General features: G+C 44.4%; 1 protein-coding gene across 24 annotated transcripts; it reads right to left on the bottom strand.

The window, feature by feature from the left end:
• LOC149911636 (RANBP2-like and GRIP domain-containing protein 8) lies at window positions 1–19,511 on the bottom strand. 24 transcript variants are annotated; one of them, XR_016463080.1, is made up of 19 exons: window positions 19,313–19,511; window positions 18,176–18,243; window positions 17,597–17,695; window positions 16,680–16,832; window positions 15,797–16,027; window positions 15,263–15,417; window positions 14,782–14,974; window positions 14,101–14,191; window positions 13,117–13,324; window positions 12,434–12,612; window positions 12,169–12,344; window positions 11,741–11,864; window positions 10,747–11,486; window positions 10,181–10,319; window positions 9,910–10,007; window positions 8,151–9,387; window positions 3,147–3,261; window positions 1,604–1,754; window positions 1–1,530 (listed from the first exon to the last, which is right to left on the bottom strand). XR_016463080.1 is itself a non-coding variant. In XM_090133483.1 (19 exons), the coding sequence occupies exons 13-18, from the start codon at window positions 10,825–10,827 to the stop codon at window positions 4,717–4,719; spliced, it is 1,884 nt and encodes a 627-aa protein (XP_089989609.1). In that variant the 5' UTR covers window positions 10,828–11,486; window positions 11,741–11,864; window positions 12,169–12,344; window positions 12,434–12,612; window positions 13,117–13,324; window positions 14,101–14,191; window positions 14,782–14,974; window positions 15,263–15,417; window positions 15,797–16,027; window positions 16,680–16,832; window positions 17,597–17,695; window positions 18,176–18,243; window positions 19,313–19,511; the 3' UTR covers window positions 3,169–4,454; window positions 4,697–4,716. The 24 variants fall into 24 exon arrangements, 18 of the variants coding, with proteins under 18 accessions (XP_089989620.1, XP_089989619.1, XP_089989609.1 ...); XR_016463075.1 differs by lacking the exons at window positions 1–1,530; window positions 1,604–1,754 and adding exons at window positions 4,120–4,871; window positions 6,640–6,813 and having other exon boundaries at window positions 3,169–3,833; XM_090133483.1 differs by lacking the exons at window positions 1–1,530; window positions 1,604–1,754 and adding exons at window positions 4,697–4,871; window positions 6,640–6,813 and having other exon boundaries at window positions 3,169–4,454.
• Window positions 19,512–23,568: the final 4,057 nt, after the last annotated feature.

The raw sequence follows: 23,568 nt of genomic DNA, 5'->3' as shown, positions 1-23,568 counted from the left end.
AAGTTTTCAAGCAATGATTTTATTGACGGTAATTTCTCAAATGTATCTCAATAGCTTTCCTGTTTTATTTAAAATGAAATAAAAGGAGAAGGATGGCAAGTCTGATTTGGGTTTCCAATTGAATCTTGCGTCATCTAATTACAAATGGCTTCATGATATTAAAAATGAAAATATTTCTCTACATCTGCTCCACCCTCTACAAATATGGCTTTGTTTTGCTGCTTCCCTAATCCTGAACATCTGAGCATTGGAAATCCAGCAATGAAGAGTCACATATGCATTTTTAGTAAACATCCAGCTGAACATCTGTACATCCACTCAACACACAACTCTTCCCTGGTGTATGTTCTTGCTCTATCCTGACTGCAATACTGTTGCTAATCATGTCATGGCATTTATTGTCTGCAGGGATGCCAGCATACTTCAATCACCTGCCCTTCATCGCTGACAAATTTAGGATCCACCTGCAAATTTGCAGAACTCCCAAATGTAATCCTCCTTTATTTATCCAAGCAGAGATGTGTACACAACACCTTGCACCTGGCTTCCAAAGAATAAAGGTCTATCCATTATGGTGCTGGACTGCACAGTCAAGGGAGTCTGGAGGGAAACGGTACAACTACATATACCTCTTCTTTAAATGCTAGGTGCTGTCCTCTGACAAATTTAGTCTTTGTTAGTCTTCAGCAACCGGATGAAAGAGCTGCTTGATGCAGCTTATCTTAACACACAGTCATCTTAGAACTGCAGCTGTAAGGAAGACCACGCCATTCAAAAGCTTTGTGTTAAACCACTACTCCTGAGTGGCAAGTCGTCTTTATGTTCTTGGGGAAAACTGGGTGTCATTAGCTGCTCTCATTTAAACATCTGTAAAAGCTTGAAACAGCTCAACATAAGCAACACTAAGCTTGAAGAGCAACTAGATTCTGATTAGCCCAGCTATCCTGAAAATAAGAATTACAACTATTGTTTTGTACTTTTAGATCACTAAAATAACATTCCTTTTACTGTCTTTAACATTTCAACCCAAAAGTTACAAAAAAAATGCACTGAAGTGATTCTGATACGTTATTAATGACAAAGACTACATTTTCAGCACCACTGCATCTTGTGAAGAAAGTACATGCTACAGGATATTTTCACAACAAAAGGACTAGACTGCTTATCTTTATAACTTAAATGGAAGATAAAGAAGTAAATCTTGTACAGAGACTTGAAATATGAACTGTCACCTAAACTGCTTTAGAGATACTTACGTGGCAAGTAACTGGAAGCCATAGAAACATTATAATGCCCACTAGCACTACGTTTGTCACAGAACTTTACTGCCTTTCCATATATCCTGCTTCTCACTTGGTGACATTTTCTTCTGCAAGGACCTCGCAATGCTTCCTGGGACATCTCCTGATTTTAGCTCCGCAGGCAGAGGTCTTTTCTCAGTGGAAGATCAGGCACATCAAGGTTGAAAATGGGATTAGGAGATGCATTTGCTGATCACTGCTGCACACTTTTCTAACCCTTTCATGGAAGCTGATCAGCGATATTCCAGGTAAGTACGTTAACCTTTACACTTGTGAAAGACAACGTGTCAGCTGATGCTTACCTCCACGTGCCACTGTTTGCCCATAGCATTCACCACACGTCCTTCAACTGGTCTTCTGTGCGCTCCACAGATGGGGACGCCCATTGTCACGGCAGGTAAACCATGTAATTATTCTCCTTTCGGTTCGTGAGCATCAGCAGTGAATTCCTTCCTGTTCAAAAATTCATTAATTGAGAGCATGAATAGAACAATTTCAACTTCAGAGCTTCCGTAGAGATCATTTAATTTTTAGCACTTGTTTCAGTAACAGGATTTATACTATAATAATGTCTTTAGCAGCATCAAATACGACAGTTCAATATGATTATTTTTTTAAACAAGCTTGATTGATTCTGAGAAAAGCCTGCTAAGTAGGATGCATCAAATCTCTATGAAAATAGCTACGGAGCTTGTCTCAAACAGGTTAGAAAGCTGTAGTCATGCCTGGCTTACATTCTGGCTCTCTTAGCACAGGTTTCTTTTAGATTTACTTAAATGTAATTGAAGGAAAGAAAAATGCACTCCTCTGCATTTTCCCCGTGATATCAAACATCAGAGAAAGAAAAATATAAGCTGACAATACCGCTGACACAACACTACCGGTGGTTCTTCAAATCAGCCTCTGCCATGATAATGAAATGATAGCTTCCTTTGTACTAAAAAGCAAACAACTAGTGACGTGTGTTATATCCTACAATGCCCCCTCATCCATGCATCACTGGGGGATGTAAAAACATGCAGCTATGTATTCTGCAGCTGCAGAAGCTGATGAAACGAGATGAAGGAAATCTGAAAAGAAAAACACACTTTGTGCAACTCAACTAAAAGCAAAGAACATAGGCAAGATAATGACTGAAGCAGCTGAAGACAACCAATTTTCTGCCCTTTGTATTAGAAAAATAATGTCAATCATTTTGCTGCTATAAGCAAGTTTGCACTCAGATTTCCTATTTCCTATGGTACCACCCTGTGCTGCAAATTGCAGACTTTCATCCCGCCCCACTCCCATGTTTACCCTCAGCCTCTTCAGAAATTTAGATTGGAAGCTGGATGGCAAAACGGGCCCTAACTCTCTACATAACCACGTGTATTGCATTAAAAGCATGAAATCAATGGCTACACAGTTTACTTAAAAAAAAAAAACAAACCGTGAAGGATCCCACTGAAATGAGCGCATTTATTAGTGAAAAAGGTGATAAACTGGACTCAAATTGGGGAACCCATGTTGGGAAAATAAAAACCTATTTAAAAATGACAAAACTTCTGCATCTGATTTGTTTTTAAGTGTCTACCACAGTGTATCCTACTCATCCTGAAACATCACCAGGTACAACACACACTTGACAGGAAATCCGGTGTCGAAGTAGACAAGTAGTTAATATTTTATGCACACATTTTAAGATATCCACTCTCAGTTTTGTGATGCATTCTTAGACCTTTTTCTCATAAAAGACACTTTGGTTACTCCATCTCAGCAGGAAAGCCTTAGGAACCATAACCATCCCTCCCAACTGTCATTCCATTTTCATCATTACCAGTGATAGAAGGAAGGGTGAAGACCCACCTGCCGTCATTCTTGACGAATCCAACTCCTGCCAATACTTGTTGGCAGATATCACAGCAGAAGCACTTCCAGTGGTTGTTCACAGCTTTAGTAACGCAACCAATAACGAACTCACCTGTAGGAAACACAGTAACAGGATGTAAAATGCCATGCTACACAAAGTTAAAAGAAGCCTGCAACTGAATCGCTAGAATTACATCACCATTTTTGCCTTGCTCCTCTTCTAGAAAAGGACACTTTTCAACTGTTATTCACACAGTGTTGGCTTCTACTCCACTAGGCCTAGAATCAAGGCTTGAAAGAGCTCCATACTCAAAGCACAACAGAACTGAGTTTGGATGGCCCTGACCCTCCTGCGAGAAAACTCCTGCAGTCAAAGTACAGTAGAATACAAAGACACACAGAGATACAGCAGGAGAATGCACTTGCTAAACAGCAAATCCAACACGCACACCAATTTCTGATCTACCACAGAGTCCTGTGCTGGGAGGCACTGAGGAAGTGAGAAAACTACCATTTCATATTCTCTGCTGCACAGCCATGCCAAACACTCACGCTGTTCTCTGCACGCACGCTGCAGCCAAGGCCCTGAGCAGCGCAAACGCTGCCTGCAATACGTCGGGAGCTCCGCCTCCTGCTGCTGCCAAAGGCTGACACCCGGCTCTGAAGAGCCTACAGATCAAACAGCTGCCAAAGAGAAGCGATCAGGCAGATAACAGGTATGAAGAAAACGAAGTCTAACATGCAAGTCTGTGGCATTCCCCTGAAGTCATAGCTTTCCAAGAATAAAATGCGATGGTCTCTAGAAGTGTCGGGAAAGCTTGAGGCATCGCTGCTGACTGCAGCCCTGCTGATTTCGGCTACTCTCACCACATTCAAGAACTGGAAAAGCCCACTTTCAGGCAGGATTCATGGAGTGCTGCAGCCCAGAAGGGTTTTTTCTCTCAATGAAAAGCCTTCACATTAAGCTTACCTGACATCGAAGTCACTAACTATTCTGTGAAATGTGGTATTCTTGAACCCACAAGCCTTTCTCCCCTGTGCACAGGGCCCTGAAATTTTCAGCTGTTCGAGGGACAATATTTGAAAGCAGCTCCGTGGTTGTGTGTCCTACAGGTTCGTCACTGGCAGAAACAAAACACACAACAACAGGGTTGGTGTCCTTTGACAGCTCCGCTGCCAGAGAGAGGTGGCCCTTCTGCAGCTCTGACAAGCTTTGCTGGCATTCTTCAAATCTCCTCTCAAAAGAATTGGCCAGTTCTTGAACTTTAGCTCTGACCCCAAATTGCTCTACTTTCACTTCACCATCTGAAAACAAATCCGAGATTTCCTTAGCTCTAGTCACTGCAGCCAGAGATCAGCAGCTTTTGTTCTGTATAATCTCCAGGGTAAAACAAAGCCAAACAAACTACAGAAGATACTGAAAAGAACTGTAAAAACCACTCAACCGACTAACCAGCATCACCTGTAGCTGTCCAAATTAAAACACTGTTTGATGTTTCAGAGGGCACTAAGTTCATTTCTTTAGCGATGACATGCTTTGCACACACCTCAAGAACTTGGTCCCTTCTCATAAGGATCCTGTAACACTTCTGTGTATGGAAGAGGACCCTGAGCTCTCCAACACCGCGTTCCTTCCACTGAGCAGCATCTCCGGCCCAACTGTAAAATTTCGCCCTCTCTTTGAAGGGAATTCCTTCATCTTCTTCTCCAGACTACCTCCACCTAAAACACAGCACAGTAACGCGTGATTTCCCCAGAAGTTGTTGTCACCAACAACACTGTTACAATTCTGACATCATAATCCAAAATTATTCGATGTTTTCCTTTCTTCAGTGGCTTTGTACCCACAGCTCTATACTCATCATGCACTGAAGTGACCAAACAGCCCTGCCTTCTCAAAAGGAGAGAGCCCAACAGATTTCAGCCTTTGAAATTCATTTTTAAGCTATCAAGTGTGCCGGCATATTTCCCAGTGAAATTTCAGGTCTGCTGAATGATGTGCTGAGTGATAACCCAGCACTGTTAGCATTCCAGGTGTTCCCCTTATGAAGGCTGCTAAGTAACTTAATACTGGCATTTGATCAGAATAAGAATCAACTGAAAATAATAAATGGAGGCCTCACAGCTGCGTATCCTCCTCACTTTATATGTGCACATTACTGCCTTTTAACATCCTTCAATTAACACATCTTCCACAGTTAAAGAAAAGCTTGAAAGAACTGGAGAAACATGTGACAGACAAGCATTTCTGAAGGAGAAAGAGAGCAGGCAAGGCAAGAAAGAAAACAACAGACGTCGTAATATGATTAACGGATGAGGAAAGGCAGACAAGATATTGCAGAAAGAGGAAGACAACATTTTGCAGACTTCATCAGATTAACTGTTCCAATTAAAGGACACTACATACTGTTTTTTTGTGCTCCATCAGTCTTGCTTAGTCATTATACTAACCTGCAATTAAGTTCTATTCTTTACAGGAAGCCAAACTAGAAGACTACAGTCATTGCAAGCTTCTCCTCTTATTAGGCATACTAAGGTTAAACACGAAATCCAGACATGAACAACTGAGTTAAGCCTTACAAAGCTACATCAGGCTTCTTCAAGCAAGTTGTTCTACTTCCTAAAAAGCTGTATCACCACCTCCTGGTAAACTCTCTGACACGCGAGCAGTTTCTGTGGATTCTGCTTCTCCGCTGCTGGCAGCTGACTGCACAAATACTGTTGCTGTTGCTTCACTGGTTGATGGAGTATGTAATTCTTCCTTACTTGTAGAGACTGAGTCAGTACGATTAATAAAACAGTAAGCAAATAAGCCGTAAGAGCCTAAGATACAAACTTCAAACTACATTAAGTCTGGACACTAAGAATAATGACTCCCTCCAAAAAAGCCACATTTCCCCTCTCCCCTCCCTCCCTTCCAGAAATTGATAAATTTCTTCATTTATTTACAACAGCAGTACAGTAAAAACATGATAGTAAGTTCTCAGTCTCCAACTTTCCTATAGTGCTACTAATGTTTCAGAACAGCTAACTAACAGGGATTAAGGGAAGTGAACAACTGGGGAAAAACAAAAAAACAAACAAGAATTGTTGTTGGAAGGTTTCAGACATTCTTCATCACTCTTAAAACACACACAGCTTTGACTCAACAAGAGACTGAAGTACCTTTGAAGCAGTACGATTCCAAAACAAGCACCATTTCCCTTGGAAACTGCTCTGAAATCACTTAACTCTTACATACCTGCTAGGAGGAATTCTACTAGCCAAAGCTGTTTCTACTTTAGGAGGCAAAGCTGTTTCCTTTCTCTCCCGGAGAAACTTAAGTTCTTAGTAGTACCATAGTTCCAGTGCCAGAACAGACTTGAGACACAGTCAAACAAGCCAAGTAGTTTCTAATCTGCCGGACGCTTTATTTCTCACTAAGTGAAAATAGTCTAAGGATAATACTGCAAATTTATTGCCTAAACTTTCGTAAAGACTTGACTCGTACTTTTTCTTTGAGTTTTTACTTCTTTCTGAGAGCCTTCTGGACTGGCATCCTCCGCACTGCTACTAAAGCCACAGACAGACGTAGAAGGGACCTGTGGAGTTTCTCCGTTAGCCTTCTGCTCAGAAGATTTAGTTTCCCAAGCAGTAACACATTCACGTTTGACTAGGGGGCCTGCTGCAAAGCACAAAAGTTAGTGGAAAACAGCTGATAAGACAGCTAAATACTGTGATCATTTTTGGCACATACGTTATAAAGTAACCTAACGATATTCAGAACATCTTAAATGTAGAGCTTTTGAAATAACATCATTATGTAAAAAGACACTCATTCAGGATAACCAAGGAACTGTAAATCCATCACACTTGGGTTTTCTGCTGCTATCAAAGAACCTCCATGCAATAATGAAGACTTCAATCTTGCAACTGCCACTACAAAAACTAGCTTCCTTTGACATTTACTTATATTTCTGGAAGCTCAATACGTGCCACCTTTTGTTAGTACACAGACACTCACAGCCTCAGAAAGAGTGACTGGCCAAATGGAAGATGACAGTTTTTCTCAATTTAAATATTGTAAACATATTGTAAATGTTGTCTGTTGGTTCTAGTAGCACTATACACTTTCCTTTTGAAATTCAAGTCTCAGACCAAGAACAGGTCAGCATTTTCATATTGTTACAAGAATTATTGATGGCCATACGCCAAACAAAATACAGCTACAGAGAAGAGCCATATGGGTATCATCTACAGAGGAAAAGCAAAACCAAGGACTGAAAAAGAAAGTAAGAAACAGAAAGCAGTCAGCAGCAGCGTGTGCTACCGATGAACTTTGAGCATTTGGAACTCCAGATGGTATTAACCAGAGACTGAATAGAGCTTATTTCACAACACTTCTGGGAAGTACAAGAAGAAAAACCACGACAAACAAAGGCTCAAGCGACAGATGTGAAGTTACTGGAAAGGAATGGAAGCAGACAAGAAGGATGCCTCCTAGTTGAAGGGATAATTTGAGTTGAAGCTTAAGCACAACTGCTGTTCTCGTAGGTTACCAGTCAGAGCGAGGCCTTGAACACAATAACTGCCAGCTTAACACAAAAAATGCACTGTCAGCACTTCACCCTGACATTTTAAACAACGCCTCGTTGTTTAAACAATATTAGCATCTCCTGGTTCTAGCAGTACCAAACTCCTTCCCTACAAAAAAAAGCAACACTAAGATCAACTCTGACGCCCCGGACAGATTCCAAAATCCTACCTGCAACTCCCTTTCTCACTACAGAGTTGCACTGAGTCCTGCATAAGGCACGCTTCTGTTCTTACGTGCAAAGAACTACAACTTCATATTTACTCAAGTTGAACGTCTAGGATTTGAAGATTCACAGACGTGCATTAGAACTGAAAGAAATGACATACTATTAAGACAGAAGAAGTAATACACAATGACCAGCATTAACAAGTGACTGACTAATGAGCTGCACACTTGAATAAATTACTGGTTCAATTAACACTCACCTTTCTCCAGGATTTTAAACGAGAAGTTGGAGGGCCCACCCTGTGCCGAAGGAGCCGGCTGGGATGCCTCGCTCTCCCAAGGTTTCTGAGCAGCACTACAGCTTTTGGGTGGTTCAGCTACTCCCGCTTTTTCCTGCTCTGCTTTCCGAGATGCTGAAGTTCCTTCATCGCTCTTTCTTGGACGATTCAAGCTGAATCCAAAGAGGGAGCCGGGGGCTGAAGTATTCCCAAACGGGAATGTCTCTTTGTTACTGAAAACGCTCCTGACAGATTCAGATCTAAATACAAACTTCGGAGCAGAAACCTCCGTTTTTGCTGGCGTTTCAGCGGTGCTTGATACCTCTAAAGCTTCTACGGTGGCATCAGAAGCATCACTACCATGGCCGAGGTCGCTTCTCACCCTGGTAGCTTCCTCCAGCACAGCTACAGCGTTGTTACCACAAGGAGATGCTTTGGCTGCATTCGTACGAGAAACATGAGATGTTACCAACGTGCCTTTCTCACGGGTGTGCTCACTCTTGTCCCTGTCTGCTGTTTCTTCAGACTGGAGTGTAACTCCACTACTTGAAGGCAGTTCGTTTTTGTCTTTTTCATCCATGTTTGTCAAGTCAGTTGTACACTCTTTGGATGGATCATCTTTCTTAGCGGTATTTTTACTGGACTCCTGTATACCAAATTTAAATCCACCGAGAGGCATCCACATTGAAAAATTACATCCTTCCTCTGCAGGCTTTGCTTCACCATCTGCAAGATTCTGAGAGGTACATGCTGGTGTTTTCCCTTCAAGTTTCAAGGAAAATTCTTGTAGAGATACTTCTGAATTAGTTTTGCTTGTATTCTGGCAAGTAACACATTTTGGGGCAGTGGGTTCATTTCTTACTAAACAGATGTCACAGTTCCACTGGCCTTCCTTTTTAGCAAAGGCAGATCCCAATTTGTCCTGTGCGACACTAACACTGGATTCTAGAGGTTTTAAAACCACACGTTTTGTGAAATAGCCTGGTTCAGGCAGTGGTGGATTTGTGCTTGCCTGTGGAAGGCTGTAGTTGTAGCGATCACCACCACCACGAGGCAAAATGATTCCAGCAGATGGAGCATCAAAATGCAAAGGTGCGCCATACGTGTCTTGAGGAAACACAGCAGCGCAAGTGTTTCGCAGAGGTGGCGTGCAGATTGCTTGTTGATGAGTGTATCTACGCTGCTGAGGTGCAAGTCCATCCATGCCACAGACAGGTGCCTAAAGAAAAAGCACCGTTACTTCCTTGTGGAAAAGGAGGAAAAGGGATTAGGGTGCTAAAGCCCATGCAACACGCACTCTTAATAGCAAGGCGTACCGTAAAATTACATTTCAACTCTAATCAGTTTAAACTAAAATTATACGTTCAAAACTTGAGTGGTATCTGAAAACACAGACTGGGGAGAAGCGTAAGCTGAATAGACTCATTTTTCTTTAGTATTTAAAAAGAAAAAAAAAAAAAAAAAATCAAGCCCCCATACTATTTTGGGGAAAAGAACATTGCAGACAACGAGCAGAGGACATATGTTAGCAGGTTAAAAACATGCTTTGCTGGCTGTTTCTCCCAAACCCAATATCCCAAAGCTTAGCTGATTACGGAACTTTCTGCCTGTCTCCAGCAGACCTCAAGTTTAGTAAACGCTCTCTCGGGAACCGCAGTTATATCCTGCTACACACAGAATCAAAACCAGTTGTTTTCAACACATCAGTAGAAATGGCTTGAGCAGATTCGTATGTCCTCACCTTTGTTGGTGCTACACTGGTTGCAGCAGTTCTTTGAAGAGACTGTGAGTTACAAGCAGGTGACTGGCTACAGTGAACAGATGGGCCAGAGGTAGCAACTGAAAAGGAACACCAAGAAAAGAGTTTATATCCAGTTTTTGTGATTACTGACTTGAGTGAACTTTCCCAAGGGACCAGTTTTACTCATTCATCTCAGAACACTGCAGAAACATTTTAAGAAGTCTTACTCCGTTTAGCTAAGTGTTCAATTAAAAATTCAGCATCAACTTACCCCTTAAAGGAGCTTCATGAAGATTTTGTGCTCTCCGATAACCATCTGACACTGTACCTGTTTCATAGCTTCCAGCAGGCCAGCAGTGAGATGATACATTTACACTGGAACTATTACGTTTCATTTCCCATATTTCATTCTATTAAAGACAGTGTTTCAATTAAGAGCATGTAAACGTATTACATCGGTATTTGGAGGAAACCTAAGGAATGATCCCTACGCTCCTCTGCTATTTTAAAGCATGTTCAAGGTCTGAGACACACACAAAAAAAAGATGAGTTAAGTGCTGCAATAATCTATGATCTTCCTATGCTTTACGAAACTGAGACTGTTCCCTGAAGCTAGAAATAAACCCAGAACAAAGTAGCTAAGCTGAAGAAAGCACAACTTTCTGCACGCACAATCCTCAGGATTACTTCCCATATCTGAGTACCAAATCAGAGTTTGTAGGCAACAAAGTTTTACTCTTGAACTCAGTTTAAGCAGGTGTTTATAGCAGTTCTCTTCACTGAGTTAAGAGGTAGCCTGGTAAGTGAAGTTCAATGCTTGGGTCACAAAGTACTTACCAGAACAAAAAGATCAACTGTTCTGCATCGAATATAGTGACTCAAGTTGTTTACCGTTAAAGCTTCCACTTGCTGACCCATATCGTGGGCTCACTCAGGAAACTCCAGTGGAGTGGATCTTCTGAAGAGAGAGAGAGAGAGATCCTTCCCCACTTGTAGTCAGCTCTTAAATGGGTCTAGGAGAGGTGGAGCCAGGCTCCACCCCTTCCTGCAGCACAGGTGAATTGCTTTCACCTGTGCTCCCAGGGCTGACTCATTGCTCACCTCAGGTGATTAATCAGAGGTTCAGGCCTTGACTCAGCAGTTCCCATACAGTAATCAAATAGGAGGAGGTACTAAGGCAGTTCAGTATCTTCCAATCAGAGTTTTAAAACTCAGAAGTTCAACAGAAAGATACTACCAAATCTCAGTAGTAGCAGTACAATGACAAAAACAAAAAAACAAAAAAAATAAAACCAACCACAACCCATCAACACACAAAGCCAACTGAAACAAAAAACAAACCAACCAGCTAACAATTCATATGTAAGCCTGTGACATACAACCCCTCTTACTCTCATCTTTGAATAATCCATCAGTACCTGGGTGTCCACACTATGGAAATGTCTGAAGAGAGGATACGCAGGTTCGGGAATACTTCTGTGCTTTTTGATAGTTCTCAAGCTAAGCAAAATTTTCTTCCAGTAGTAGACGCTTCTTCCAATATATTCTTTCTGGTCGTGGGAGTTAAGGCTAACGCCCTGTTGAAGAAAGAGAAATTCAAACTATCGCAGAATATTTAAATAGAGTGTTATTCATACTTATTCTTCTCTGATGCAGTTGAGAGTAGTGAGGTAAGAGTATTTGACTAGAGCAACTGCCTTGCATGACATCCCATCAAAATTAGTAGCAGCAGTTCTCAATACTACATTCTCATCTGATTTTATTTAGTCTATTAAGTTTGCAAAATTAGAGAAAAACAGATGATACTTATTTACAGATAATCTTAACGTACTGTTTTTTGCAGACTTCTTGCCCAATGTATAATTAAGGCAGGCTGAAGGCCGTGTTTCTCCAGGGCTCACACAGTACTTACTCCGTGCTGTACAAGAAGCTTCAGTTTGGTTGCCGAGTCTGGTCTGAATATCAAAAGAAATATTCCTCAATTAGTATTCCCTCTTTTTCATCTGTTCACACGTCATTTGTTTGATGAACATAACAAGCAGCTTCAGTCCTAAGCTAGCTCTTCTTTACAAATGCACTGTCAGAAATGTAAAGCCCATTTTTATAAAGTTCTTCAGCATCTCACACCCCTACAGCAAAAAACATTTAACATTTAAAGGACGTCAAACAAAAGGAACTAGTTTTACGCAACCTATGGGAATCAATTCAGAAGCCATCTAGAAGGTTGGTTCCAATATTTCCAAACTGAAGAAGCCTTACTTTGTTTTTTTCTGCATAAGAGCACAAACAGCATCCCACCAGGATCTTTGCTTCTCAGTACGGAACTGTTTGCACAGCAGCAATGGTAAGAACAGAGGTTGATGTGTGCCACGCTGAGTATTAAACTTCTCTTGCAGTTCTAAGTTGCTAGTGAACACCATCCCGAGTAAAAAAACCTGTTTTGGTGAAAATAAACAAACAGAAGGTATTAGGTAGCAAAAAACAGGCATTTAAATGCATTTAAGAACTTAGGAAGCTTGCTTACTTCAAGGTCCAACAGGCAAATGGACTCAGGAGCATCTGTTTCCAGTCTCGATGTCTCTTGGGGCAAGTGAAAGAGTTGTTGTAATGATCTGCGCAGCGGGAATAACACTGACATGGAATTCCACTGCAAGCCAAGCCATGCAAGGTGCTGGAGACTACCACTGTGCATCCAAACAGCACCTATGCAAAAACAAGGGTTGCAAGAAGCGTCCTCGTTAGGAAAGGTATCATTCTACTCCTGTTACACTCAAATTCAAAGCCAGACTTCATCATCAAGTTAAGCCTAAAAAATGGGAAGATATCATTAGTTCACAATTCATCCTGGAATTATTTCATTTTTATGCCTGTCACCTGTGTTCATAGATTACACATAAATAATGTGGGCCTTCCTATCAGCACTCACCAGCATACAAGCACTTTCCAGCTTCAATTGGAAATGAGTCAGAGCAGACCAGAAGACAACAGTGTGGAAGCAGGAAGTATGTGAGAAATTCTTCAGAACCTGGCATGATGATACTGCCCCTCAGCTACAGCTGAAAGTGAAACTTCTTGCAAAGCACCCTCTGATTAGGGCAACCACAAGCAGCTATTACAGATACTTGTCTTTTGTTGCAGATGAAGCACTTGTAGAAGAACCTCTAATACAGAGTCATGCTTACGTTGAGTTTAAGTAGCATCTCTTACCAATATTGTATTTACTCAGTTCTCCCTGCTCTGGTGCTTGGGGACTGACATCTCCCATATCATCTGTGCTGAGAAAAGACCTCTCTTTAGAAGCTCCACTCCCAAACAGGCTTTCAAACAATGTAAATAAACCACTTCTGTTTGCAAGCTTCCACAATCTCTTTCAAGAAGTCTTCCTTGCCGTGGCTTAAGTTCAGCAACATATGACCTAGAAAAACGTAATGTCACATAAGAACACTCAACTTAAACAAGGACTACAATATTTGATGCAGTGGGCTGTTCCTGCTGCTTTAGGCTGGGAATCTAGATTTCCCCTTATGATATTTACAAATCAAATTTACAAATACAAATTTCTAACTTACACTCTCCCTATAATTAAGTCACCCTTTTAGCATATGGGCTGACAGCAGTCCCAAGGCATTTTCAAATCCAGTTCTCCAGAATTACTGTGTATTTTTATTATAATGACACTGCAATTGTCTTCAAAATAAGTAGCTGTCAGTCTCATCTATTCAGGAACAATTCAGCCTGATGCCTGGTGTTTTCTTTGTTTTCATCTAGAGCCCACAGGATAGTGAAGACTGAAAACAACTACCTCGGCTTCACCAAAAAAATTTTTAAAAAAATGCACCAAACCAAACCTGTTGGAACAAAGAAGGGAACAAAAGTGACAGGAAAGGAGCAATATTTTCTTTTATACTTGGGACTAGCAATGCTTACAAATAGTATATTAGTAGGCAGAAACCAGCAGACTAGGAGACACTGAAAGTTAAATTCTATCTTAATGTCCTGGAAATAAAAAGAAAAAGCCCATTACGTGTCAGGATCAAACCGCTCTTTTGTATTTCATACGTAGCCAAAATACAGAACGTTTGATAGCATGTTCCAAGACGCCAAGTGTGCTCTTTAACAAGCCATTAGCTCTGACATTAACTGCTCATAAAATGGAACTACGGAACATTTATAATTCTTAGTTTTTATTACCAGACTGGCTTTTTCGGTCACAGGCCAACATTTCCAGCGCATCTTGCCCAGCACGATCTCCTCTTATTAGTTTTGACTTTGGTTTAGGAATCTGGCAAAGAAAGAAAAGAATTGCTACAGCTTCTTCTCAACAAAAAACAACTCACCCTCATTTAGTCTTAAAAGTTAGGAAACAAGCTTGTTTCTTTCCTGAAAAGGACACAAGGTGAGTAACTGAACAATTGCAAATAGCTGTAAGAGCGCACAAGAGAAAGCGATGTTTTGAACGCAAGCACTTGTGCAAAAGGGAAAGCTGATTTTATTCCATAAAGCAAAGAATTAAGCTTGATCAAGCTCTGCTGCTTACACAATTAGTATGTGAGAGCTACTCAGGTCATTCCCCTCCCCCCCATACCACTAACCTTAATATTAGTTATTTTAGCTGCACTACAGAGAAGGGAATAGTCTACAGGAAACACACTCATTAGCCCTTAAGAGTCATTTTACTTCTGACAAGTGAAACAGATGAGATTTTCTTCACAGTACTTGAAATCTTTTAAACAAGTATGGAAGGGTAAGATTTGGCCAGGAGACAGCCTTAAAAACAGTAGTTAGTTTTTGGAATGCAGGCGTTCAGTGCGCGTACAGTGAGAGCATCCAAGAACTGCAACAATTACAGGCACAAACTGAACAGTGACTTACGTGGAAACTTTTCAGACAACACAATGCTGCGAGTTCACATGCATCTCTCCATTGTGCCTCGTTGTTCTGGGCCGTTTTCAGCAGGAAAGTGCCAGCGTGCATGTAGAAGTGTCCTTTCATTTCAAGGAAGGTACGAGACAGCTCATCAGGTCCATTCGCACACAGCTTCACAGAGTGAAGCACACGATCAAAACTGGAACATAGAAAAGATTCATTTTCAACCAAGTCCTGGTCTCCCAGGATTTATACTAGACCCCTATCACTGAGTCTTCTCTGAGGCCTTTAGCTCAGACACAGCTTGCGGATCAAGCCTAGCAACATTTGCTCTTTGCAGTTAGTACAGAGGAACTCCTCTTCCATCCATAAAACAGCTACTCACTGAAAATGATGCCTGCTAGAAGTTCGGTGACCCAGAAAAATATTCAATTTTTTCCTTTTTTTTTCTTCTTTTTTTAAATAAGCAAAACAGTTAAAAGAGTACCTTTCAAGGGCCCCTCTGCTTTCTCGAACATCTCTAGAAGCAAGCGTCATTTTAACCAAGCTAGAATAGGCCAGCAGATGATCCTTCTTGACAGCTCTCCAATTTTTTTTTTTTTTTTAATCAGCCTTCAAGTCTCGTACTGATTCAAGATATTCCTAAAGAATAAAGTTCATCACAGAATGAGGAACCGCCATCCTTCTATGAAGGCAAGAGTTTCTCCAGAACATCTTGCTACATAATCCAGTTTCCCAGGTGAGATGTTAACGTATTCTTCAGCAGCAAAATTCCAGGAACTATTTGCCTCAGCAATTCCCTCCCTGATGGAGCTGCTGTATCTAACTTAGTACCTCAGCTAGAAACTAAACAACTCTTTAAGGCTTAAGAAAATCCTAAATAAATCATTGTTTCCGCAGACATTACATTTAAAGGAGTTAAGCCACTTGAGAATTAGCTGCCATTGTAACGATACTAAGAGAATAACACCGGTTTCAAGGACATGGGAGATTATGACAGGATCAAAACATGATTAAATACCTCAAATGTCTTTACGACGCACAAACACCACTCCAAGCTGGAGTCTACAGGTATTTTCCTCTCCGCCTCCTGACAATGAAGCACAGCATCTCTTAATCTATTATTTGAACGGTAGAGAGCAACCAGTCTGATGTTAAGGTAGGGATCGTCTGGTCTCGCATAGAGCTCGGTTTGAGTCATATCAAAGAGCTGATTCCAGCCATCTTCGCCTTTACGCTCCAGTAACTGCTCCTATCACATACGAAGGCAACACGTTGAAATTTCATTCTCTACGAGAGCCTCTTCAGCAACTACATTACCTGACTGTTTTCTCATTGCCATTACAGACTACATTACTCAAACTGCTCTGGAAAGCTGGTAGGTGCTACAGAGAGTTTGACAAACATTTTAGAAGTGAGGGAAAAAAAAAAAAACAAAACCAAAACCCAAAGCTTTAGAGTTTGCATCTTGTAGATGCTAAGTTAGATGCTAAGTTAAGACTGTCAAACCATCTGGTTCAAAGATGCCACACGTCAATACAGAACAGCTTGTCTAAAAAAATAAAATAAAATAACATAACCACACAAAAAATCCCAAAGCACAAGCCTCTCAAGACTTCAATTTCATTGCAGTTGTGCTCCAGAAAACTAACACCTGTACAAAAGTGAGATTGTATGACTGAAAGCATTTACACAGTATTAGGGAATAACAGCATCTCCTACACTTGACAGTTTTCAACTCAAATTAAAAAAAACTAGAAAGCAGTGTAGTCATATAATAGAGACAATACTTAACCTATCTAATCTTGACCTCTTGGATAATATTACTACCATGGTTTTCCCATCGCTTGACGCAACTGAAGTTTCTTCTAGGCACAGAACAGAGATCAGAAGCTGGAATTTACCTTCAATCTGTAAGCAGCAGGATTCCCAGGGAAGAGCCTGGCAGCTTTCTCAACCCAGTACTCTGCTCTTCCATCAGCGATGTCGTTACTGCATAGTAACTCTGCAATCTTCAGTACAAGATCTTTCTGCATTGGATTCAGCTCCACAGAACGCTGGTTTTCCCCATGCATACACATAAGAAAAAAGGTTACTAGTAACTTGATCTTGCAGTCCACGTAGAACAAGAAAGAAAACATGTCAAACATGTCCCCCATTAAACAGACCCAGCAAGTCAAATTAGAACTATCAATAAATACTTTCTCACTGCTTTAAGAAAAGCCTCCCTTTTGAAAGGCCACCATTGGTTTGTAACACCCAGACAACTGCTGGAATTCAGAACACCGTAAGAGAAACAATGTCAAAACCAGCTCCTCTACCACCCGCTGCTGCTCTACTCAGACAGCCAGACCAGGGGTATCTCTAGCCTAACCTAATACGGAGGCTTCCGGAAAACAGAATTAAGTCACAAAGACTGATGGCACTCAGTCACTGTGCTGGCAACAAGACTTTTGTGTGTATCCTCTCCCTCCCCGGTGCCCGAATAATGAAACACAGACTGTGAAGTTCACATTTATATGCTTACCTAATCGGAACTGTATTTGCCCCGTTCCCTCTACCTCTGAGGAAACAAACAAACAAAAAGCCCACCGCTAACAAGAAAACAAACAATGCAACTGAAAAACACTCTCAGTCCAGTCTTTCAGTAGCAGCCGGATTACTGCTGTCACCATAATCCCTACTGCAGAATTCTACAGGGCTCACATATTCTTAGTCCAAAGGGCAGCGGGAAGAAGACTATCAGAGCAGGAAGCACAAAGATCAAGTCCATTTACAAAGGAATAAAGCAGGACATCAGGGAGGTGAGTGAGGTGCTTACCTTGTAACACCCAAAAGCTTTTTCCGTGTTATCCTGAGCCTCGTAGATCTGTGAGCTTTGGGATCTCTCTCTCGGACACTGAGATAAATAGATGTATATCTACAGAGTAAATAAAGAAAGAAAAACCAGAAGGATCAGTATTCCTCAGTATTACAAGTCCCCCCACACCTTGCAGCTAACGTGGGACTTTAATCTGTCACACAGGACAGTTAGCTGTATTTAGTTCAAGGGGCTTGATCTAGATCTTCAAGTAAGGCACAACATTATTGCTACACGTACAGATGTTGCATATTTGCCTGCAAGCACTGGCCTTCATTAAATAAAGCAGTAGCTCACAGAAACTGTAGGAAGGACGTAACACGATGGCATACAAGACATTTCTACTGGATGGGTTTTTACAGCACCACGCAACTACCCATGCTTTAAGTTGCTGTTTTAGGAAGATTTAAATGGCACCACATTCTCCCATTTGCTGCTACCTTAAAACAGCATGACAACGGTCTTCATTTCTCCACTCTACTTCATTTAGCTTTCCCATCACACTTTAAAGAACAGAACAACATACGTAACGTTTATTACCTCTTAGCAAGTTCGTATTCTTTTATCTCAAAGTACAGCTTAGCAAAAAAGAATCCTTTTAACGATCTCTGAAGAAAAAAAAACAAAAGGTACATTTTAAATATACAGTACTTTTGAAGTAATTGAGTAGGGAGACCCTTCTTTCCAGGGGTGCATAATACTTCCAAAGGTGTCTTCACAGCTATCAGCTCCAGTTCACTCCTTGTAGTCTGGGCTTTGTTTTTGAAAGACACAGGAGTAAGAAAATAACATTTCTTCCCAGTAACTGGCAAAGGCTACCAAAGCGAAACTGAGGTTAGTAGCAAAGCAAGTCCTCACACTTGTTACTTTTCACAAGCACACTTCCGACTAAAGAGAGGAGAATGGGGTCAGCTACATACAAGCTGTTTCTCTTGCAACCTATCTACGTTGCAGAAGAAAACAAATGCCACAAATCAAGCTCCTCCTGTCCATGCTTCTGTCACCTTCCTCTCTCGCCTGCCCTGCCTCCTCGTAAACGGGGCTGGAAAGGAACTTCAAAAGAAACGCCGGCAGCCTCGCACAACCCTCCTCTCCAAAATCAACGCAACAGGAAGACCAGCAGCTACTTCCATCACCGACCGCGCTCCACAGCCAGTCGTTCCAGAGAGCAGGGGATCACCCGGCTGCCCAGCCACCAACGCAGGCAGCAGAGCTATTTCCCCCCGCCTCTCCCTCTCTTCCTGCCGGCGTTTCACAACGCCGTCGCACCCACGGCAACAGCAGCCGCACAGCGGCCAAACGAGCCCAAAGCCGAACGGCACGCGTTCCCTATTCCGGCTCCTCGAGAGAGGGAAGGCCGGAAGCCCGGGGACCGTGCCCACGGAACGGGAGGGAGCCGAACTCCGCCCCGCCGCCGGGCTCCTTCCGAAGCCGCCGAGGGCTCAGCGGCTTTCCGAGGCGCGCAGCTGCGGCGAACCGCGTTTCCGAGGAGGCGACTCCGCGCCCGCCCGCCGGCAGCCTCCCTCGGCTTCGACTCCCCGCCGGAGGAGCCCGCCCTCGGGCCCGGCACCCGCGGGAGGGGCGGAGGGACGGGGCGGGCGGGGAGCGGCCCCCACCGCGGCCCGGGGAAGGCCGAGGGAGCGCCGCCGGCGGCGCCGGCCGGGCCGCAGCACTCACCGCTCTGGGAGAGGAGGCGGCGGCCTGCACGGAGGCGACGTACCGCTCCACCTCGGGCCTCGTGCGCCGTGCCATGGCCGGGAGAGGGAGCGAGCGAGAGGGAGCGGCGGAAGGCCGGCGCTCGCGCGCCGCTAAGGGAGCTCCCCGCCGCACGCGGCGGAACGCCCTCCCTGCCGACCGCGGCGACGCGCGACGTCACAGCGCGGGGCGGCGCATGCGCGGCGCCGAGCGGCCGGTTCGCGCTTCGCGCGGCGGCGCTTTGAGCCGCGGGACGTCGGGCCGCTCGGCGCGGGCTGCCGGGCGCCGCGAGGGGCTGCGCGCGCCGCCGGTCCCGTCCTCGGCCGGCCTGCCCTCGCGCGTCTTACGGAGCTCGGCGCGGTGAGGCGTACCGAGCCGCTCTCCTCACCCGTAGCGACGCGCCGCGGAGAGCGGAAGCGTCGTTTCTGCGTCGGGTATTGGAAAGGGCGGTTGATCTGAAGAAGCGCGCTGTGGCGCATCCTTAGAAACAGCTGATGTGAAAAGTAGAAGTTCCGTGCGCACATTAGTAACGTGTTTTAGAAACGCAGTTACCGAGTTAACGTGAGAAATCCTTTCTCACAAAGCTGCGGTAGGCTCTAGATGTCCTAAGCGATGTGGGTGTAGTGTTCTGAACCGGGAAACCCGCTGTGAGGTGGTTCGTTAGGCCAGCAGAAGTGAAACACATTGAACACGCTTTCAAGGAGCCAGGGCCTTTGCACGAAGCAGAGCTGTCCCACTCTGTGGGAACCTCAGGGTGCCGCAGGCGGGCTCCAAGACACTCCCCTCTGTCCTCCTTCCCAGCTTATCTCTGTGCGAGGACAGAGGGATGACCAGAACAGTGACCAGTGTAAAGGGCACAAATGCTAGGGGTAATTAAACAACTAAGAGCTTATGTTTCTGTGCTATCTTGGCGCCTGCCTGTCACGTCCCAACTCCTCACGGAGTGAGACAGTCCGGCCTTGTGTAGAGGCCCTGGCTTCTCTGATGTTTGCTACATCTGTTTTTCTCTTGCTGGCAGTTTCTTATCTAACAGAACAACTCTACAGTATGTTTTCTAATCCCTAACACGCTATACTCGCATTGTTTGGACCATTTAACAACTATTCAGTTTTGCAAGAAAGAATTAATCACATAATTCAGTAATAATGTTTTAAAACATACCGCTAACATATACGGTATTTTACTTCTTAGATCACTATTTCTAAGGATAAGTTACAGAATACAAATGCATGATGTTCTACTTCTTCAAACCAGCTGCTCTTATTAATGTCAAATGCAGAAACAACATTCCATTTCCACAATTCCCCCCTCTTTTTCTTTCAAAGTGTTGATTTCTGCAATTCCCTTTTTTTTTCTTTTTTCTTTTTTTCTTTTTTTAAAGGTACGATTCTAAAAACTTCTTCATTTTCTTCATTCTCCATTTCGTCTAATATCATCATTTTATCCGAGTGCGGTGGTGGTTCCACTGCTGTTTGCTTAGGCAGCGCAGTTTCTGTTAATCGCTGCACCAATCCCCCCACGCAGGGGATAATACAGCAACCGACGGCCGTCAGGACTCCTGCTGCCACAGTCAAAGAAGTAAATAAGGACACAATCATCCCTTTCCATTTGCCAAACCAGGACTCCAAACACCCAGTGAGGGAATTACCTATTCCTGAGTTTTCTGCTAATTCACTGGCAAGAGTAGTAAGCCCCCGTAATGCTCTAGTTATTGTGCTAGCTGGGGCTGTGTTATTTGCGATAAAGGTACAGCATTGGGTGCCCAACATCACACACACACACCCTTTTTCAGCTAATATCATGTCTAGGGCGATCCTATTCTCCCAGGCCATCCTGCTTGTAGCATCCAATTGTTCTGCAATTCCCTTTATTGCCTCCTTTGTATAGTTTATAAATCTCTGCTGATTGTAATAGATGTAGTTTATACAATCTACATTTTTGTTAATTGTCACCCACCAGAATAGAGATTCAAATCCTGCAGCAATTGATTTCTAGCCTTAAATTCATCAGGGACACCTCTGGGCACCCCAATTGAGTCTTTATATATTGTATCATCATCAAATGGGGCCCCTAGGCTCCTTCTGTTCCTTTTGTGAATGTGAGATAGATCCTTCTCAAATGCCAGAGTGAACGGTATAGCCAGTTGAACAAGTGCACAGGTACCTCCCCAATGAGATGGGAGAGTGGACCGTAAGATCTTCCCACCGCAATGCCACCAGAGATCCGCTCTGGGGATTCCCAGCCTTGAATAGTTCCCCGCCAAATCCTTCGTAACATCCAAGGTTCCACTGCACAGTGAGAAATTCCCTATAGGCCTGATAGCCCTCACACCCTGCCTTGAGAGACAAGCTGTATGGCCATAGAGAATGCAGGAGGGATTTTGTCATCTATCTCTGATATCCGGGGAAACAACAGGGAGAGTGATTTTCAGGCTTCATTTTCCCAGGCTGTTTTCTCCTGGTACAGGGCAACCATACATTGCATCCCTTGGGAATCCTTGGTCCACCCCGGAGGAAGGGGTACTACCTGAGCTACATGCCATCCCAATGCACAAGCATTGTCGGAGCTCGGTGGGAGACAAACACACGACCACAGAATTGATCAGAAAGTCTCAACTTTAATCAGAAGGTTGCGTGCATTTATGTTGGCGCTAATGAAGCTCATACACATTGCAAAGCCCGAGCTCCTGATAGGCTCTTCAGCTACTTGTTGCCCCAGCCCTTCTTTGTACTTTTTGTGATTAGACCATGCCATTCATCTTTCTTATTTCTACATTCTCCTGCCTTCCTACACATCCTGTTAGTTTGCTCAAGGACTCTCTCCTCGTTAGCCTTGTTTACATCCTGTTACATTGCTCAAGGACTCTCCTCTCATTAGCCGAATACTGTCTGTGTGGCCTTTCTCAGCCAGCCAGGTCTCAATCACGCTCTCCACACCCACATTGTTCAGAACATTGAAAATCTACTGCAGTTTTGTGAGGAAGAATTTGTTAGGTAATTCAGTAATTATGTTTCTAAAACATGCCGCTAACATATACAGTATTTTACTTCTTAGATCAACAAGGATAAGTTACAGAATACAAATGCATTATGTTCTACTTCTTCAAACCAATTGCTACTTTTTAATATCAAATGCAGAACCAACATTCCCTTCCCTTCCCTTCCTTTCCCTTCTCCCCTTTTTTTCCCTTCTTCCCTTTTTTCCCCCTTTTTCCATTTCCCTCCCCCCTCTCCCTCCCTTACTCCCTCCCCCCCTCCCTCCCTTTCTTCCCATTCCTCCCTCCCCCCCTCCCTCCCTATCAGCCTGGCTCTCACGCTGTTGTCCAGATGCCCGTCTTCCTTTTCCCACACCTCCATGCTCTGCCCACATCCCCCTGTTTGGCTGCATCTCCCTGCGGATGTCCCACCCCACAGCCCCACTCACAGCCGCCATCCCCGGAGCTCTGCCCTCCCCCAGTCGCTCCCCCACCTCCCCAGGAGATCCCTGAGGGCTCTCCGTTCCCCCCCCACCCTTCTTCGCCCCCCGCTGCCCCTCGAGCCCCACTCGGGCTTCAGGCCGTGCGTGCAGGCCGCGCTGCCACGGCGACAGCGCGCCCCCCCTCCTTGCGGCGCGGGAAGCCGTCCCCGCGGCGACAGCGCATGCGCGGCGGCGTCTCCATAGCGACAGCGCCCCGGCGCGGCCGTTGCTTGAGCGACGCGCCGTCCCCGCTCCCCGCGGAGTGACGTCATCACGCGGCGACGCGAGGACGCGGCCACGCGGAAGCGGAGCGGGGCCCCGCGCTGCTCCAGCGCCGCGGCGCAGCCCCGGGACTCCGAGCGCCGCCTCTCCTCCGCCTCAGCTTCTACGAGTGGGTGTTCGGGGGCGGCGGGGGCACCGGGGCTGGGGCCGTCCTGTCTTGGCCGCGTGGGTCCTCTGCTGCTCAGGGCCTCTGCTCGGCGGCGGGAGGTGCCCTGTGCCTCCCGCCCTTCCCCCCCACCCCCGGTGTTTCACTGCCTTCCCCCCACCCCCCCCCCCACCCCCGCCGCGGGTCGCCCACAACCTCCCGAGTCCCTCAGTCTGACCCCTGGGCTTATGCTTTCCCCCCCAGTTCCCCACCTCCACTTCCCCCATTCTCATCGCTGGAGTCCTCTTCCACCCGTCCCCTCAGTTCCTCCGTCTCTGTCTGCCCCTGTTCCCCATTCTGACCCCCAGGGTTCCGTGTCTATCTGTCTCCCACTCTAATCCCTTGTGTCCCCAAT

Source organism: Phasianus colchicus, unplaced genomic scaffold (assembly GCF_987193195.1).
Source record: "Phasianus colchicus unplaced genomic scaffold, bPhaCol1.hap1.1 HAP1_SCAFFOLD_73, whole genome shotgun sequence".
In the NCBI taxonomy this organism is placed as follows: Eukaryota; Metazoa; Chordata; class Aves; order Galliformes; family Phasianidae; genus Phasianus; species Phasianus colchicus.
This window is presented reverse-complemented; position numbering and strand designations above follow the sequence as displayed.

What these genes read in the sequence shown, in the direction of transcription:
- LOC149911636 (XM_090133483.1), bottom strand. Translation starts at nt 10,827, where the DNA reads ATGGGTCAGCAAGTGGAAGCTTTAACGGTAAACAACTTGAGTCACTAT. An exon ending in TCATGAAGCTCCTTTAAGGG is followed by an intron (nt 10,008 to 10,180) that starts GTAAGTTGATGC and finishes GTTCCTTTTCAG; the next exon opens with TTGCTACCTCTGGCCCATCT. An exon ending in AGTAAAAACTCAAAGAAAAA is followed by an intron (nt 4,872 to 6,639) that starts GTACGAGTCAAG and finishes GCTGTGTTTTAG; the next exon opens with GTGGAGGTAGTCTGGAGAAG.